The sequence below is a fragment of the Parus major genome, chromosome 17, assembly GCF_001522545.3.
Source record: "Parus major isolate Abel chromosome 17, Parus_major1.1, whole genome shotgun sequence".
NCBI lineage: Eukaryota > Metazoa > Chordata > Aves > Passeriformes > Paridae > Parus > Parus major.
The window spans coordinates 5,652,896-5,672,266 of record NC_031785.1 but is presented as its reverse complement, the minus strand read 5'-3'; the positions used below and the strand labels follow the sequence as shown (position 1 = coordinate 5,672,266).

The 19,371-nt window shown below is 46.2% G+C and overlaps 3 protein-coding genes across 16 annotated transcripts in view; 2 read left to right on the top strand and 1 right to left on the bottom strand.

Moving 5' to 3' along the window:
* The window catches only part of SPTAN1 (spectrin alpha, non-erythrocytic 1), a 46,144-nt gene extending 45,767 nt beyond the window's left edge, over nt 1-377 (top strand). For 13 of the 14 annotated variants that reach the window (XM_015644685.2, XM_033518362.1, XM_033518373.1 and 10 more), the window contains one exon: nt 54-372. In XM_015644685.2, coding sequence (XP_015500171.1) covers nt 54-179 — 126 coding nt within the window. In that variant the 3' untranslated portion in view covers nt 180-372. Of the gene's footprint in view, nt 1-53 lie in introns of all 14 variants that reach the window. The other variant, XM_033518360.1, reaches the window with a different exon arrangement.
* Nucleotides 368-18,733, bottom strand: WDR34 (WD repeat domain 34). The gene is made up of 12 exons (XM_015644692.3): nt 18,511-18,733; nt 17,826-18,139; nt 17,446-17,588; nt 7,221-7,698; nt 6,296-6,550; nt 5,462-5,571; nt 4,275-4,432; nt 3,730-3,839; nt 2,843-3,010; nt 2,238-2,473; nt 1,358-1,515; nt 368-778 (listed from the first exon to the last, which is right to left on the bottom strand). The coding sequence occupies exons 1-12, from the start codon at nt 18,731-18,733 to the stop codon at nt 540-542; spliced, it is 2,592 nt and encodes an 863-aa protein (XP_015500178.2). The 3' UTR covers nt 368-539.
* Nucleotides 18,734-19,165: 432 nt separating this feature from the next.
* The window catches only part of SET (SET nuclear proto-oncogene), an 8,933-nt gene continuing 8,727 nt past the window's right edge, over nt 19,166-19,371 (top strand). Inside the window, exon 1 of the mRNA XM_033518540.1 lies at nt 19,166-19,349. Within this exon, the coding sequence (XP_033374431.1) occupies nt 19,166-19,349 (184 nt within the window). The remainder of the gene's footprint in view (nt 19,350-19,371) is intronic.

Below are 19,371 nucleotides of genomic sequence, written 5' to 3'. Positions count from 1 at the left end.
GTGCCCCCTGGCAGCCCCAGAGCCCTCTCACCCCCAAGCTGTGTCTCTTTCAGAACCTGACCCGGGAACAGGCCGATTATTGCATCTCTCACATGAAACCCTACATGGATGGCAAGGGAAGGGAACTGCCTTCTGCCTACGACTACATAGAATTTACACGTTCACTCTTTGTGAATTGATCTGGAACACTAGTACCAAAAGATGCAAAGGACATGCTCACGTTTGCTGACTGTAGCTCTGCATGTGTCTCTCTCTCTTTGTGCTCTACAATAATCAATGTTACTTTATGATGTAACCTTAAAGTGCTTAGCTTAAAACTCTTAGGGAAAAGAAACATGTTGCAGTGTGCTTCAATAAAAGTTACTGGTCGAACCACATCATCTTGTGTTTAATGGTTAAATGCAAATTTAACTGTTAGGTGGAGGCAACTCCAGCTGTTGGTTACCTGTATTTTCCAGGCCAACACTGGAACAGTGAGTGGGGAACTGTTCCTGGAGTCAGGGCAGTTAAAAGCTTCACACAGCTGTTGTGCTGCTTCCTCAGTCCATGAGCTCACTTGCCAGCTGCTCCAGGTGACTCGTTTCCCTTGGTCCCTGCTCGGTGAAGTCAGAGCTCAGCTGCCAGACTTTGACTGTCCCAGAAGCATCCCCTGCTGCCAAGAGCCGTGTGTGCTTGGTATTGAATTCCAGACAATACACAGGGCAGTCGTTCATGGACTGCTTCAGGGACACTGTGGGCTTCTGCATGCTCCTCGCCAGGTCAAACAGGTGCACCTCTCCTGCAGACACAGACACTCATTGCAGCTTCATGGCAACAGACATCCTATCTAACAGCAGGTGAGTATCTGCTTTGTCTGGCACTGAGAGTTATTTTTAACCTGTTTCCCCTGCTGATGGGTGTCTAGGCTGTGACAGACAGCTGACATTACTGCAGGCAGCATGGATTTGTTCTGCTGTCAGAAACCTGAAACTAGCTTGCCAAATTCTGTGAAATCTCCATTCTTTAACTCAAAACTGTTTGGGCAATTTTCTAAGGAAAAAGTTTTCATTTTAAACCATTAGTTCTGGAAGTAGATGTCAAAAACAAGCTGGAAATAGATTTAGCCACAGTGATCTTGCTGTGCTGTATTCCTGTGAATGACTGTGGCAACAGATTTAAAAGTACCATCAGAAGTGAGAAATAACTTTGCTGGTTCACCTCGCTAAAGTTAGAAATTACTTTGTATAATTACACAGTACAAACAATAGCCACTGCTCTGTGCTTGTGGAATCTGCTAATCAGTACAATCAACTTGACTAATTAATACCCAGCACACTCTTAATTTTATGCTTAAGAGGAGACACCTGCAGTTACTTGCCTTCCCCAGATGCAGCTGCAAAGACCAGTGGTCGAACTGGAGACCAGCATACACAGAACAGGTATTTCTTTGATAACTGTAGAGCAAAGAGGGGCTGTGTCTGCAACATGGAGTGCAAGTGAATTTGTCCATCGGTCCCACAGCTCAGAAAGAGGTTCCTGGGGGAGGGAGGAAGCAAGAAACAGCTCTTATTGTTTTACTGCTAACGATAAAGAACAAAAATCAGTCAAGGAGCATGACCTCAGACAATATTCCTGCTTTGTAAAGGTCTGTGTTTCCTAAAGCAGCAATTGCCAGGCTGTGCTGTGGGCTGTAGAGATGCAGCTTTGTTACTGCCCTCAATTAAGCTTAATGAGGGCTTGTATTGACCACTGATGGGTTGTGGGCCAGGGCTGCCTGAGAACTGCTGATCTAGAGCTGAGCATTGTTCGAGCTGGGCTTGTCTCATGCAAATTAAATGCAAACCTGGGCTGTCAGCATGTTTCACAGAAACAGGGCTTGGGGCCTCCACGGATGGTGGGTGAATTGCTGGCAGAGATGGGAGCTTCTCATTTAAATTATGGCAGCTACTGATCTCAGAAAAATCTTCAGTAAGATATTTAGTGATCTGCCTAAGTGAAGGGCTTTCTCATCTCCTTGGCTTTAAACTGAGTTTTAATTGTAACAGCCAGGATGATCTAAGGAATGGTGCTTCTGTGCCCACATGCCTCATAGTCCAGTAGGCAGCTTCACCAGAGCCAGTGCACGTTGTTTCTCCTGCAACGGGACATTCCTAATGCCAGCTGGCCCTTTTTCTAAAACTTGTACACACTCCCAGGGGCTATTTGAAAAATCTGTTTTTAGAGCCAGGCAGTGATAGTGTCCCACATGCAGCACTTGCCTGTGGAAGGGTGAGCAGCTCACGGAGTACACGGGCCCAGCATGAGGGGAGAAGGCGAGTTCTGCCGGTGCCCTGAGGGGAACGGAGCCAGCCGGCCGCGGGAGAGCCGCCGGAGTCTGGGCCATGGCAGAGCACCTCAGGGAATACCCACCTTCCACACCCACAATAAACACACCGGGATCCAAGTGTGAGAAGGACAGCGAGGTCACCCCCACGGCTGCCTCTCCCCAGGCCACCTGGGGAAAGAGAGACAGACCTGGTGTGAGCTGGGGCTCCAGAGAGAGGCACAGGCAGACAGAGCCTGCTGGGGACCCAGCGGGCTGTTCACAGCACAGCTTGTGACAGCTCTGTGTCTGTGGCACTGAATCCTTCCTACAATGGGGTTCACGTGAATTAACATTACAAGTTCTCCATCCCAGCAACTTCTCTTTAGAGCATGGCAAAACCTCAGCTGTTGTCAGTCTTCCAAGAATGATTTCCATGTGGCAAAGGAGCTGTGGCTCAAGGGTGTGTGTGTTCAGAAGGGGCTTTTCCTGGCCCTTCTTGAAGCTCCAAAGTTCAGACTGTTTTTGTGGAAAGGGCACTCTCTGAGCTGCTGAACTCACCTTCTTTAGCCGAGTGCTGCGAGGGATCTGCTGAGCCACGATGGCAAATCCTTCAGCCAAGGCCAGCCACCCATCCCGCTCCTCCCTCCACACGAGGATCTTCCCATCTGTCGCCACACTCAACAGCCGGGCGTGGTTTCTGTGCTTGGTGTCAGGTAACCAGTTAACCTGTTCCAAATGCCAGGAGCTCAGGACAACGGGGACTGTCACAACGACCCAGCCCATGCAGCCTGCAGCGACTGGATCTACCCAGACACAGGAGCAGAGCCAGGCACCAGCCTGACACCAAACAAGTTTCTGCTGGGAGCTGGTGCAGACACAGATGCAACAAGAGAAACACATCCAGTGTTTAGGGCTGCATCTCCATTGCAGTTTGTATGATTCACCTGCTCTCAGTTTTGGGATGGGCATTTATGGCACTTTCACCCAGCTCCAAACAACAGCATTTTCCTGAGGAGCATATGAGAAAAATACACAGAATGTCCAGAGTCACAAGGCCCCAGAAGGGCAAAATCCTTAGGAAGCCAGGCTGCATGACATGCTCATAAAAGCCCTTAAAGCATGTGGCTTTAAGCTTCCAAGGATCAGTTTCCCATTTGTGTTTTTAAACCACTCCAAGTATCATTGGCTGCATCTCCCATAATAAATGATTATAGTTTGGGAATAGGTCTGCTCTTCATTTATCCTGGACAGTGAGAAGTCATTTTTTACAGGCTAAGTGCCTGTTCAGGAGCTAGATTTGGGGGGAAATAGCCAACCAAAAAAGAATATTAACTGCTGACATATCTGTGAACTGCCTAGCTGTGGATGGGGACCAAAGGGATGACACAGAGCAGTGGCAACTCTCACCTGCCCCAGCCCTGCCTGCTGTCAATGTTCTCTGTTACCTGATAGACTGGGTCAGTGTGGGTGTCCTCTGTCATCCCTGTCCTCCAAATCACAGGGTCTTCTGTCCTGCTGGTGTCCCACACTACCAGCTCCCCACTGAATAGGCCACCTGAAAAGACAAATATAAAACATCTAAGGTCTGACAGCTCAGAACAAATGCACAAATGGAGCAATGGTGGAAACAGACCCACCAGCTTCAAAGGCTGGGCAGTTCTGTGCAGGGCACAGCCAGTTCTGGTGTAAGAGAATATTGCTCTGCTGAAATAAGTTTATTCCCTTACAGCCAGGGCTGGATTTCCTTCTGTCACCTCTCTCTGAGAAGGGGATATAAAGGCAGGTGTCACTGAAGAGGCAGCAAGAGTCCCAGTTCAGATGCAACAGTGCACTTATTTGTGTTGGTGGGTGTTAGTTTGTCGGTTTAAGGAGCTGCAACACTGTTCCTTTACAGGAAATCTGAGGCTGAACTCAGAGAGAGAAACCAAAGGATCCAGGCTGCAGGAAAAAAGGGTATGTTTCAAGTATATCTGAGGTAAGAACAACGCACCAGCTATCAGTGATGGCTGGGAGGGATGGAAAGCCAGGCACATGACAGAACTGGGAACATCCACCACCAGGTCAGGATGCTGTGAATTCAACCCTCTTCTGTCCAGATTCCAGGTGCAAACATAGGATTTTTCTGTGCTCCAGTCCCCATCATCCAACCTGAAAAACAAAAAGCTACATCTTGCTTTGTGTGTTCCAGAGGATTCCAATCCAGCAGAGCTCTGAGATTCCCCACTGGTCACCTCAAAGTGCTGCTTTGTGTCCTGCCATGAAGGATTCATGAGGGGATGGAACTTCTCTGTGGGCTGGTTTGTACAAGATGTGACAGGGCACATGTCTGTGCTTAAAACAAAGTGGCAGCCAGTAAATTTTGGGTACAATTTCCCTATTCCAAAACCTATTCACCATTCAAATAATGGGAACAATCAAAAGGGTGCATATGGAAAGTTTATGGAAGGAATTCTGCTGAGGGTACCCACAGACACAGAAACCACATCCTCATCTGCAAACAGTTGTAGACTGGGAGAGCAGAAGGAGCAACTAACATACAGGTTTGCCCTGTTTTACTCTTCCCTATACACTCTCTCATGGATACCCTTTTTGCTGGGGCTTTTAATCTAAGGAAAGGGGAGCATTAAAAAAAAATAGGACAGCAGTAGGGCCAAGACAGAGGGGGCTGCTAATGATATTGATGGATTAGATAAATGATTTGTGAAACCCTTATTTCAGAAATCCTTAAACATGTGTTGTTACATGTCCATGGCACCAGGCACATGTGTGAACAGGTGCCAGGTTCATCCAGGGTGCTCAGAGACCACATTAAACATCATGATCTCAGTGAAGATAAAGTGCATTCTCCCAAACCTCACTTACAGATATTTGCAAGTGCATCTGCTCTTTAAATTTTTCAAACAGAATCTACCTAGAAACAAATCAGTAAGATCATGTATCCATTTTCAGGGTGGGCAGAAGGTAAAAGAAATAAAAGATGTAATTCCGTACTTGGCTGAGATTTTGTTACTTTGAAGATTAATTATTTAACTTGCATAAAGAGTGGATATAGACATAAATATAGATGTAGATATGTCAGCCTATTACTGCAGAGAAAGTAAACATATGTAGTCCTCAGGCCAGCCTGAGACATCACATCAGCCTCAGCTGCACTCCCAAATCCATCTGGATACTCACCGGCCATAGGAACATGCAATGACAGATCCCGTGGCATTCCATGAAACACTGGTGACCTGCAGGTTTTGATCCTGAGCCTCTGGGTATGACAATGTATGCAAACACAACACCTGGAAGAGGTCAAATCCAAGCACTGAGACAACAATCTCTGAACAGAGAGAAATGAGGTTTGTGCCCACCCCTGATGTGATTGTCTGGTGACAGTGTGAGTTTTCCTCAGTTCAAGATTTTATGTGAAAAGGTTGTTGAATCCCTGTTGGGAAAGAAACCCACAACACAACTGTCACTCAAACACAACCTCTCAGAGAGTGCACAGCTCTGGAAGGCTGTGCCTAAGAATTTACAGCAGCTGCCAGGTGTGAGTTTGGCACTTGCTGAGCTCCACAAGTAACAGTTTGAAAATGCCAGTCCCAACATGTACTGTCTGACACAAATTGCTTCCATTCCTGAGCACCATGCACTAAACAAACATAATATAAGCAGGCAGAGCTGCCAACTCACTGACTGCAACTGTTCCTAGATTCCTGCTAGGCTGGAGTGCTCTGAAGAGGCTGAAGAAAAGCCTACACCAACTGCAGGCTTCCTCCTCTCGCTGCTGCTACAGCTCAGTTACCAGCAGGAAGAGCAGTTTTACCAAGCAAGCAGAAAGCTGAAAAAAAGCCCCAAGGCAACCCAACTGGTAATGTTTAATTATTAGAAATATTATTGGAATTATTTATAATTAGAATATTATATTATTGGCAAGAACAATCACAGCAATAAGGACTAGAACTAACAACTTAGAGTAACTGTAACCAACTCTGCTTGGACAATGACCTGAAGTCTGTCACTTACTGTTTCATCCTGATCTGTCCAGTTCACTTCAAAGCCATCAAAGGCATGACTTTTCCAGTTTTTATTTAGCTCTTTGATAACAGTATCCTCCACTCTCTGAAGGAATGACAGAAGCCTGGTGTAATCTACTTGGACTTCTTGCTGGAAGTCTTGGAAAGCATCTTTGCTCTGTTCTGTCTGCACCGCAGCATCTCGGGCTGTATAAGATTGTGCTGCAGCTTCTGCTGTTGAAATTTTCACAGTCTGGCAAGTTTTCTATTAAAAGAAGACAGGCAGTCTATAATCCAAGCAGAAAAACAGGTGTTGCACAATGCATTCAAAGCACTTTCCCCTTCCTGCCGTCTCACGGAGACATTCCAGCTCCTCTGCACAGCTCTGGTTCATGGTTAAACACAGGGTACCTCCGTACCTGCCCAGCTCTTGGTGATGCGTTTGTGACCTTCCCAAAATCTGACCGGAGACAGAGATGCCCGAATACCAGTCAGATTCATGCAGTGCTCTAAAGCATGTAATGGGAAGGACGGGAGAAGGCAAGAAGGTAGCGAGCTCCAGAGTAACGCAGAGCGAGCAGCGCACACAGTGACAGCGCAGCATTAGCAGCTCTCAAACTGCGGGGCGGCAGCCGCTCGGGCGGTTCTTTGCCAATTCGCACACAGGGGCTCAATCAGCAAAAGGCTGACGGGACAGAGCCGGGACAGACACAGGCCCGGCCGCCCCGGCCCCCGCACGGTGCCAACAGCGACCTGAGCGGGAGCTCAGTCCCAGCTGGAGCCGCGGGACCTGCGGGGGGTCACGGACGAACAGGATGGGGACAAGTCGGGGCACGATCCCAGAAGGTCCGGGGAAGGCGCAGGCCTGACAGCCGCCCCCTGCCCGGCCCGCTGGTACAAGAGCGCGGAGCGGGGCGGCCCCGGGGGTCTCTCACCGCCTCGCAGCGCGCGCTCCGGGCGCTCCTCCACAGCGATTGCACGTCGGCACCGGGTGCCGTCCTGTCCGCGAACATGCCGGGGCCGGGGAGGGCCCGGCGGTGCCGGGGGGATCGTGGGTCGCTCCCGGCGGTCACGGCCCTGGCGCTCCCACGGCCCGCGCCTCCGGTTCCCATGGAAACGGGCGCGCGGTGACGCCACCCGAGCGACGAGCCCGCCGGGCCGCGAGCGGTAAACTGAGGCGGGCGCGGCCATGTTGGGGAAGGGCGTGGAGCGGCGGTGCTGGGCGGGCGGTGGCTCCGTGCGGGAGAGGGGTGCGGTCTATCCCCGCACCTTGGCTGGAGCCATGGGGCCGGCGGAGGCTTCTTCTTCCCCTTCGGGCGCTCCCGCCTTAGCTGCGCTGGGGCCCGGCTGGTCCCGCCGCGCCGCCGGGGGCACGAGTGGCAGCGCGGGCGAAGGGCGCGGGGTGCCAGGAGTTAAGATGGCGGCGGGGAGGGGGCGACAAAGCAGAGCGGGGGGGAGCGGCGGGGCTGGGCCGCCTTGTGAGGGAAGCTCCAGTTGGCTATGACCGTGTGTTTGCCCAGAAATGGGGCCGGCTCAATGTACACCTAGTGCCCGCGGTGCGCTCTGCCTGGTTGCTTTGCTCTCTAGTGGTTTTGAGGGGGGAATTACCGTGAGGCCGGGCTGGCTGCACGCCCGCGGGGCGGCTCTCCGGGAACCGCCCCGGTACCGGGGGACAGCCCCTGCACCTGGATAACCTGTGCTGTTCCTGTCCGCAGGGACACTGAATGTAGCTTCTGTAAGTGATTATTCCTAACAGGTATGACTCTGCTTGGAGATTTTTTCTAACTAACTCAGTGGAACAACTTGATGATGAATGCACAGGCTAAATTTAGTGCTGGCATAAGCAGGCACAGATGCACCAACTTCAGTGGAGTTATTCTGGCTGTTGCTGGGAAGGAGTCTGGCCTCTGTGTACACGTCAAGCTTGCAGGATAGAGTAGGAGCTCGGCAGAGTGGTCGTAGTGCTTTCACCTCTTGAGCACTTGCAAGTTCATTTATATCACAGCTGAGTGCAATGGTTCTTCTGAGGAATTTAAAGTACTACACAATTAATAATGAAGTAAGAATCCCTAAATGCCTGGTAAAGAACTCATACCCATTTTACAGACAGTGAAACTGGAGCAGAAAGAGGTTCAGTGGCACCTCCCTCAAAAGCAAAAAGTCTCAATGGAACTAAATCCTCTGAAATTTCAAATCCTGGCTGGGTACCTGCTGTGATTTCTCCCCTGGCTGGTGTGGCCCATCACAATACCCCATAGAGGAGCCAAGAACATGAAAGCATAAACACTCTTGAGCTGGACTGATGGCCCTTTTAGCCCTGTCATCTCTCTCTGATTAGCACAGGAGTTAATCTGAATTACCAAAGTTCAAGCTTGGCATCTCCAGCAGCAGCTGGTTCATGTGGAAGCACAAGCAGTGTCAGTCAGAGACTGCCTGGATGTAACTCTGAGCAATTTCCCAGTCCACTTCTTCTGCAGGCAGGCTCCTTGCTCTGGGCCCGTGCATGGGGCAGCTTTTCATGTGTTGAAAAACTGATACTAAATATTTGAACCCAATAGCACAGTGGTTTTCTTATAGAGGGTCTTAATATTTAAGATTTATCCTCTATAAATAGATCATCTTCAGTCATCATTAAATTATCTTTAATTGGTATGATTACAACTGCCAAGGCATATTACTCTTTAGTAGAGGAGTAAATATAATGAGTGTGAATTAATATACAGGCTGCATCATCATAAAAATGCTAAGCACAAACTGCAATTTAAAACTGCAATTTAAAAACTTTTTGTCAGGGGGAACTTAAGGAGAAAAGTTTGTGGGTTTTTGAGATGGCAAAGAGATAAGAAAACTGGAATTTAAGTATGTGAAACAGACTGAAATAAATAAATTTTTTTAGCAAGTAGTATGCAAAGTTGCTGCAAATGTTCAACATGTTCCCTGTATTGTGGTGCATGTCTGGGCTTTTTCTTCCCTGAGGATGAGAAAGGAGCAAACAGCTCCAGACAAGGACTGTTCTAAGTAACTGCACTGTGATCCTTTATTTCAATTTCTCTGATTTGCTGGGGTTTCAATATATCAAAGGTATTTCAAGAAATCTTACGTTGTTTTTAAGTTTTTTTGGTTTTTCTTTTCCTGGCCTGGCAGTATCAGATATATGGATGTTTTTGTCTTCTTATCATCAGAAATAAGACAAAATCGGCGATGAGTGGGGGAGGGCTGTTATTTGCCTGAGGCTACCCAGTCTCTCTAAAGTGGCTGCTTTTACAGGGCTCATCTGTGCTTTTGCCTTCCTGCTTCAGGAGACAAAGTGTAGGAAGTTTTCACTTTCACATAATGGAGTAAATCAGCATCAGAAAACAAGAGAAGATTGAGGTGAAGAGAAAACAAAAACAAAAGCGAGGAAAGCATCAGAAAAAAAGAGTGAGCTGTAACAAGAAGCTGCACGCCAGCGTGTGATCGCTGTGACCTGAGCGAAAGAAATGCTCGGAGCTGCATCTCAGTAAAAATTCCCCCACTAGTGGGTGCAGTGGCTGCCCTCGATTTACGATAAATGCAGCTATTCAGTTCCGTTGAGGCTCCAGAGAGGCGAAACAGCAGATTGTACCCGAAAATGGAGAGACATAACTGAGCCTTCTCCTTTTACACCTTCCCCTCCATTCCTTTCACCCCAAAAAGATGCATGTAAAGATGAATAAAACAACATGCGCCAATCAATCCGGCCATGAGAAAGAGTTCTTGGGCTTAGTCTGGCAGGGAGTGGCTTGTCAGGGGATCGAAGGTATTGCCTTTGGCGATTGATGACTGTTCAGAGGAACAGAACTTTACAGATGTTCTCGTTTATTCAAAGCAAACCACAGCCAACAAACAAAACTCTTCAACCAACAGCAAGGGTTTGTTTCAAAGAATTGTCACTGCAGAACGTACTTGTTTCTCCAGCTTCTACAACCAGCAAGACCTAATTCTGTTCCCTAATTGTTCCAGTCCTATGTGTGTGCTGCTGAACAGCCCAAGGTGACAGATGTGGTCTGGCTGAGGCCTGGGCACTGAACTCTTTATTGCCTTTGCATTAACCAAAGGATGTAATCTGGAGTTTGAAGTGGCTTTATGATGACATTTTGTGCTTGTTATTTGAGTACGGACAATATCTGATCAGTTACTCATATGTTTCTTTTTTGTTAGAAATTAATTATTTTAAAATTCACCAAAACTTGGGGGAAGTGAGGTTCCCACAACTGTCAGTGTTGAGCCCATGCCCATGTACCCCACCAGGTGCTCAATAGCTTGATGAGGGTTCAGGTCCTTGTGTGGACTCTGTGTGTTACCCCAAGCTGTGTGAATCCCCCACCTATTTCTTTTCCATTGCCATCTGTAATGGACTCATGCATTTTCTCTAATTTGTGACCTCCTTTTCCCTGTCCCCCCTCTCAAATGTCCCTGCAAATGTTGTGCCCTTTTTGCTTTGAAAACCTATTTTTCTGTCTTAGCAGATGTCAGCTTGCTTCTGAAGTCCTGTTACACCAAAAGACATGATACATTATCAAAATAATCCATCTCCATTAAAATCATGATCTACTATGCTTTGCAGAATTAGTCGGGGGTTTGTTATAAATATGGGTGCAGTTTCTTGCCCTGTACAGGTATTGTTCATCCCCTATTCATTCCTTCATGATTAATAATAAGACAAAGATTTTAGTCAAGTGTAACCAGACCAGGAAGGAGCAGGGGGGAAGTTCTGTGGCAGGTGGCAGCAAGTTACCGCCACGGGGGCACAAAGGCACTGCCGGCAGGGTTGGAATGGCAAGCAGAGCTGGCACGGGGCCGAGTGCCATGGATTGTCCAAAGAGGCATCTGTGTAAGGCTCAGGATCCTGAATCCTGGCTGCCATGGTGCTCTGAACTCAGTGGCAGCTGGGAGTCTCTGCCTTGGGCAGGGGATTGCTGCTGTCAACAAGGTGACTGGCAGTGTCTCTCTCCTTTTGGTCTCAGCAGCCTCTAGTTCCTGCTGAGTTCGTAGCAGCACGTCCAGCATCTCATCTCAGAAATAAAACTACAATCTGCTGTGCCACTCCTCAAAGGTACCTGACCCTTTGCAGTGCTGACAGCATGAAAGAAAACAGAAATCCCTTAAATTAATCCCATATTCAGTAACCATGCATGACTAAAAATTAGTTATCTGTTCTGTATATCACTTCATCAACTCATATTGTGTCTGTAGTATCTCAAACAGTTGTTGGAATTTTAACTGCTATGTTCGAAGGCAGTGGCTATATTAGAAAGCAATGTGGACAGATATTAATCCTCTAAACAGAACTGGTCTCCTTAGCAAAAGTGTGGTTTCAAAAAATAACATTCAGAAATAAATGGTTACATTCTACTTGCTACCATCAGATTTGTGCTTGTGTAAAGCAAGCAGAATTCACAGAATAGTTCTGGGTTGCTCTTCAGAAATGTCTGTATTTATTTAATTTCAAGCATGCCACTTTAATTTCTAAAACATTTCTATGAACACTGAATGTTCAATAAATACATCTTAGTTTTACTGGGGTATGGATATAGAATTTAAGAGTGGAGAAAAAAATGATGTTCCTACCATATTAGCTAATGCAGCAGAAAAGACACATTTGCAAGGACTGCTTTTATTGATATAAATTTTGCCTCCATTTAGAGAGTTTGCATATTGCCAGGTTAGCTAGACCAGCAATAGCACTTACTGTGAAAGCCACTTCTTAAATGGCAAATATCCCATTTGATTTTTTTTCACCCCAAGTATAAGAGAGATTACAAAGAACCCTGGAACGTATTATACAAGCACAGAGAGATAACTTTATAAACTCATGCACTGCAGAAAGATTATCACCTTCTCAAAAGCACATGGAAGATGAAGGGAAGCAGAGTATCTTGTATAGACAAATTGGATATGTCAGTGTGAGTGTTCTAACTGCTCACAGAAAATGCCAAGTGATTTGTAATGATCACTTTCTTTTTATCGCCTCCCTTTATCTTGTAGCAGAGTGACAGTCTGGTACTGAGAAATAACAGAATGAAACACACCCATACAGCCCGTTTCTGTAACTTCTTTCTTCAGTATATACGTAGGGTTCCCAATATGAGTACTGATCCCAGTCCAGCTTGAAAAAAAAAAGAAAGGGAAAACATGACAAAACAAGACTTAAGCAGCATGAATGTGGCTCTCTCTGGAGAAGTGTAAAAGACAATTGCACCAATTACATGCTGGTTTTGAAACTCCATGTAGCCTAAGCCTATTGAAATATATATTTGTGAGCGGGAGTGGAGGGGAACGAGGATGCTCTGGAATGAGGCCTGGAGCTGGAATGCTGTCGTAAAGGCAGCAGTAGGAGGGCGAGCTATAAACTGGCTGCAATCCTCAAATTTAAAAAAAGGTCCGGAAACATTTAAATGCCAAATTATGTGACACCTTTCATTCCTGTTTTTTCTTTTGTTCTTAGTTTTCCATTTAATTGGCTGAAACTTTTCCTATTTATGCCACCAACTGTGTAAGCTGGGCTGACTAAAGGCATTTTTTTTTTTCTTTACTCTAGCCTGACAAACTGCTTATGCAACAGCTTACACCTTTAATAACACCAATAAAACTGCATCAGAACTTAAAACCCCTCCAGATTTCTTAGCATCAAGGCCTGAGAGAACTTGCTGCAGTGCTGGCATGTGACAGGAGGCAATTTATAAGGAATTAACTCTGACAGTCACTTTATACAGCTGATTTTCAAAGATCTAGGCGCTAAAGATGTGTTAATGAGGGTACTGAGGCTTCATAATTAATTATATTAGCATCTCTTTGTTACTCTCTACAACAGTAGTGGCTGGTTGACATTTCAATGGGAGTCTGGTGGTATTCTTTGTGATTATTATCCAGGAGTACAGTTATACCTTAACTCCCAGAGGGAAACGTTGCATGTAAATGCTGCTGTGAATTGCAGGGGCCTTTGGAGCTCAGTAAAAGCCCTTGAAGGAGACCCCGCTGGAAACTGAATGGATGTCAGTAAAATTTCTCTAGTCTGGAGTCTCTCTTCAGATATGGACTCTCCTCCCCCTTCCTCTCCCTCCCCCCTTCCTTCCAGTGAGCTGGTCCTTCTCACAAGGCTTAAGAACAGTAAAATCCAGCCCTTGCTGAATGTCGAGTTCCAGACCCCTAAAGGAAGGAATACTGACCCGAACGAAGCAGTGAGCAAAATAAACCTGAAAATAAAGAATATTTTCATAGGCTGGAATTTTCAGTGCAATAAAACCAGAGCTGCCAGAAGGAGTCCCAGAAGTGGTGAGTCAGATAATAGATGTACGGCTGTGGTGGGAGGGAAATGGTCTCTACTTTGTTTTACACCACTCCACCCCCCCTTTACAAAGGCAGATGAAATTATTTTCCAGTTGTACCGCTGCAAAAACAAACATGGAGTTTAAAGGTTATTTCCTTTGTGTGTTTCTGAGAGACATTAGTTTTGACTCCAAAGGGGAAAGGAAGCTGTTTTGTCAATGACCTCAATTTCTACTCTGAAAGTTTTTACAGTATCACCTGAGGTGGCAGAGCTGCTCTTTTGTTTACTGATATATTCCACTTGTTTGTGTTAATTTAAAAAAACTTACAAAAACAAACTGCTGTTTTTTCACACCAGTTGTATTTAGAACCTTGTCATGGTTGGGCTCAGTTAAGGGCACTGTTTGACAAACACCTCTGCTAAATGAAACTCGTGCAATGTGTTCCTCACTCTTTCATTCCTGTCTTCATGGGACTCTCTTACATTGTTCCTGCATCTGCACCAGGGAACCAGATCAGAGTACTAGCCTGAGTTTAAAAAAAAGGGGTTGTGTGGACTATTTCTAATTGAAATCAGATTCAGATTCAATTTAACACACACACACACAAAAAAATCACTGGCACAATGCAGGAACAGTGTAAAGGGGAAGAGGGGAGGAATGCGTGGTGGGGAATGCGTAAATAGGAACTTTTACCAAAAAACAGTTTGTCAAACTATGTCCTGAAAGACTTCACATTCTTCCAAGCCAGAGCCACTCTTTGTTGTTTGTGCAGGTAGAAACTCGAATGCAGGGATTACAGTTGCAGGACTCTCAGAGCTATTGTAATACCAAAAAATAATAACTGTTCCTACAGACTGACACAATTAACCAAATTCCACTCACAGATCATTGTTGGCAACTTGTGCAGCATTTTATGTAGCTGAAGTTGGAGACCAGTTCTATTCCTGAGTTCCATCTCTGGCTCTAATGAGCAATAACTCTGAATAACTTTGGCATTCAGTTGACCTACCAGTAAAAGAATTACTTTCCTCACAAAGCATTTTACATTTAACCATATTTTTAAAATGAGCTTTGACATTCTCAGATGAAAAGAATAATGTGCACAACGTATTATTATAGCAAAAACTGTGTATGACAGATTCCTACATGTTTTCCTGTCTTTTGTCTCACCTTTTCTGTCACCATACTCCTACATGGGACTCAATACACACTGTAAATTTTTGAGTAACGCCAACGTCATACTAATGAATTGTAATTAATGTACCCATTCTTTGCTGAGCAATGTTGTGTATGTTTATTTTTATCTGATACTTTCTGGATAGAGACAGAGGTTACTCCCCCTGAGAGTTCAAATATCAATAGTGCTCTACATAACCAGGAAAGTTTTTAATGATTCCCACAAAAACAAGACAATGGATGAAATACACAGAGTGTAAAATTTTTGCCTCTAGTGATATTCCCAAGAGACTGAATCTAGAAGTGATAGTCAACTTTGCCTAGGATTCAGCAAGTTTTCCTGCTGTAGGACTGAGGAGATCATAAATAAGAGTTTTAAGAATTGTCCAGAGTTAAAATCCTGGAAAGCAAACATTTATAAATTGACTGTAGAAATTTTGTTTCTCTTTGTTTCACTATGAGTGGTGAAGATGGAGAGGACGTTCTGTGTATCTCCTAGCAGAAGCACAAGGTACAGTTTTATCTAGTCTTCAACATGTCTGAAAAGCTTATGCATTTTGTTCAAAAGTGTCTAAGGTTTTGTTGACTTTCAATTTAATATTTTAAAGAGTAATTTGACTGCCTCTTTGCCTCTAGTATCTGGGAACAAGCACAGGTGTTATGTGACCATACATCTCTTCATGGATTACAAGCAGGTGCTCTGGTAAGTTAAAGATGTTGGTGTAGAATAAAATAAAAGTCAGGTTTAGCAATAATGTCATAATGGAAATTTCATAAAAAATAAACATAAAAACTAATACGAATAGGATGACTGGATTTATTCAGTGACATATTGTTAGTCACTGCCTGTTGTCTGTGTTACTGAACTGCTGTCCTGCTTCAAGGCAATTACCAGCCCTGAAATATTTTCATCTGAAGGTTTAAACTGCAACAACTGTGAGGACATGTGGAAGATTCTTCTGTCATTATCTCACCCTTCAGTTCTAACATGAATGCTTGACTGGGAAGGTCTGTGACTAGTGGAGATGAATAAACAGTTGGAGCTGGTATTTGACTGGTTAATGTGTGTGCCAAACTGTGTGTGTAGTGCCGAGGAGGCTCAGCAGCTCCTGGGGGCTGTCAGACTGATCACACACAGGAAACCAGCCCTGTGTCTCTGCCTGTGGCTCCCAGCAAGCCCTGATGTGCCAGTCAGGATTTGCTATCCTGTACAAGCTTGTGTATTCTTGAAATGTGCCTTCAACTCACAGGTGTACTCAGTAACTTGAAAGCTTTCAAAAAACTCTAAAAATTTATCTTGCACTTTAAGGTGGAATCTTTGTTCTCACTATAGAGCCCAAGCCTGCAAGTTCTTTGTGGAAAACCAGGCTCTCAGCATAGATGCACAACTGTTAAGCAGTTGGTTGTATTTCAGCGATGGTAAAATGATCCTTGTTTTATATTTCGCTACTATAATTTAAAATTTTTTGGGAGGGAAGGCTGTGAAACCATGAGTTGCTATTAATTACACTGACTTACTTGCATGATTATATATATATATATATATATATATGCCCATTTTGCCTTGCAGAAGCACTTAGGGGAAGATGTATTCTTCTTTCTTTCACACATCGCTGCATTATATTGGAGAGGATTTTAGCACATTTTCTGATTTCATCTGCCAGATTGGGGGTTCAAGTTTAAAACTTACAGCTGACTTGACATTCCAGAGAATAAGCATGATTACCAGTTATGTCTCTGTCTTGTAGTAACATATCTAACCAAGGAAAGAAACACTGGAGATCTGAACTTTAAATTCAAGGAGCAAGTATGAGATTTCCTTCACAAAGAAAGAAAATTGACTCTGTTTAGTCAATTCTTGAAGAAAATGTGCAGTTATAACTGTACATTTAAACCCTCAGCAGTTATTCAAGGACTAAAACTGCCTTAGAGGTTAGTTACAGGTCATGAAAACATTAGAAAGATTTTAAGGGAAATAACTGAATATTAATCAATAAACTCTCTATATTTTTGGGTGTTATTTTGTTACTGTATCAGGGATATTAAACTAATTTATAATTTACATATTGTATTATTTTAAATATTTATATATAATCAATATACCTTCTTATGTTGATAATAGTTTTATGGTAGTCAAAACAGATATTGGATTTTTAAGATTTTTAAATTTATTTTTAAAGTACAGCAGTTAAAATTCATGATTACTTAGTTTTAGATACATCAGTGTATCACCATAATTGTGTACATCAGGAATACCTGGTAATCTATAGACTAAACAAGGGGTTCTAGTAGGGAACTGACAGGTGCCACTTGTTCCTGCTTGAAACAAGCTTTCAAACTTGCCATCTTTACTTCAAATTGTAGACCTTCAAAGACTAATCTAGAGAAAGACAATATAGTAAATTACAGGTGAGAAAAGAGGAAAAAAACCCAAGCAGATACAACTGCATAATCAAGACACTCAAATGAAACAGAAGGAAGAAAACCAAGGTCCACACATTATTTTACCTTGTCTGAACTGGAAGATTATCCATATTAATCAATCTTGGGAGATGCAGACAGAAAAAGGAAAGAGTCATCTCGCTATGATGGGTTTCAGGAGGGCCTTGAGACATCCCCCTCCTTGGGAAGGATTTCATAATCTTGCAGTCATAAAGTTGTGGTGCTTCACTTACCTTTTATGCCCAGCAGTTACAATTGCTGTAGGTGAAACCAGAGAAGGGATGGAAGCTCCTCTCTCCTGCTGTTTGCACAAGGAAGCACAATACAAACCTTGCTCATGTGGCAGCCCTTGTGGGTGGCAGTGGAAGTGAGGACATAGCTGGTGGGAAGTGACAGCTGGGAATACAAAAGGAAAAACAATGGGGATTTGGAAGCAACAGGTGGAAGCAGGATTCAGAAAAGTATAGCTAAGATTTCTGAAGAGGCAGGAACTAATCCAGGCCTCATTGAGTAGGTCCAGTAGAAGAGCAACTTGAAGAGGCAAAACAGGAATTGAGCAGGAAGGCTATGCTAATGTTGTATGATTGGGGAAGCAAATACAGACAGAAAATTCCTACTTCATCAAAACCTTACTTGTTTCTTAACCTGATCTGTATCCTGACACTCAGCTGTGAATGATGTGCTGCTGTTTTTGCTAGAAGAGAGTGACTCGGCTATTCCTTTAAGAGCAAACGTGGGCGAGTTGTAGCTGTGGAGCTGCACTGAGCTCTGCCATGACAGGTGGACAGGAAAGGGACAAAAAGGGTTATTTAAAGTCTGCCTGCTCTCAGTGCAGTGGCAGGTGTGCTGGCAGGCAGCTCTGTGACCTTCTGGAGTCGAGCTCCCCAGTAACTGAGCTGGATGTGACTGACAGGGCTCTGTGCCCTCAACACAGCATGTCCCAAGTTATTTATATGGGTTTGTTTAGTCTCGAGGAGCCTCAGGGGGCACCTCATTGCTCTCCACAACCACCTGAAAGGAGGTGAGGGCCGGTCTCTTCTGCCTTGCCTGCAGTGAGGGGACAAGAGGAATTTGCCTTAAGCTGAGAGATTCTGGTAAGATACTTGAGGGAGATTTTTCCCTGCTAAGGTGGCCATGCATTGGAATAGGTGGAGTCACCATCCCTGGAGGTGTTCAAGAGGTGTCTGGATCTGGCACTGGGTGATGTGCTTTGATGGTTTGGGGGCTTACAGTGGCAGTACTGGGTGAGCATTGGACATGATATTCTTAAAGGTCTCTTCCAACCCTGGTTATTCCATAATTGCTTTGTGCCATGTACCAAGTAAGGCAGGTAGCACAGGGAGACGTGGATGCCAAATCCCCAGAGCATTGCAGGGTGGAAACGCGAACTCATTCCCGGCAGGGAAGCGCTGAGCCCAGTCCCAAGGGAACGCCTCAGGCAGGGGCACCGCAGCCTTCTGAGAACCGTTTGGGTACCGGGGGTCCCGAAATCCATCCCTGTCCCCCGATGCCACCCGGCCGGGGAAGATGACGGGCCCCATCCCGGCCGCACCGAGGGGTCGCTGTCCCCACGGGCCGTGAGGGGACAGGGCGGTCGGGGGCGGGACTCACGAGGCCTCGCGCGCGCCGCCACAGCGAGGCCGCGCGGGCACGTGCAGCCCACGCATGCGCGGCCCCTTCTCCAACACACCCCGTGCGCGCCCCCGCCCTCCCGCGCGCGCCGTCCTCTGTGTCTCCGCGCCGCGACCACGCCCCGCTAACGCTCCCCGACCAATGAGCGCCCGGCTTGGGGCGTTCAGGGGGCGCGGCCTCTGCGCGGCTGCGCACGCGGGGCCTTCCCGGCGTGTGTGTGTGTGCGGAGCGCAGTGCGCCTGCGCATCGCACCGCCCGCGGCACAGCGCGCCCGGGGCGGGGGGCTCGGTGCGCACGCGCGGTGCGGCCGTCGTGGCCCGGCCGGGCGGGGGGGGCCGCGCATGCGCGCCGCGTGCCCGCCCCTCGCCAGCAGCAGAGGAGGAGGCGGCGGTGGCGGCTCTGGGCGAGGGAGCGCGAGGGGAGTGAGAGGCGCCGTTGCCGCCCCGGTATCCGGCAGGACCGCGCGGAGGAGGCGGGAAGCGCCGCGGCGGCGGAAGGACCTGAGTGGCGGCGGCAGCAGCAGCAGTAGCAGCAGCAGCAGCAGCAG

Coding starts and splice junctions, on each gene's coding strand:
- WDR34 (XM_015644692.3), bottom strand. CDS start 18,733: ATGGGGCCCGTCATCTTCCCCGGCCGGGTGGCATCGGGGGACAGGGAT. Junction 17,589..17,825: donor CAGATCAGGTTAAGAAACAA/GTAAGGTTTTGA, acceptor TTGTATTCCCAG/CTGTCACTTCCCACCAGCTA. Junction 6,551..7,220: donor GGAGCGCGCGCTGCGAGGCG/GTGAGAGACCCC, acceptor TTCTTTTAATAG/AAAACTTGCCAGACTGTGAA.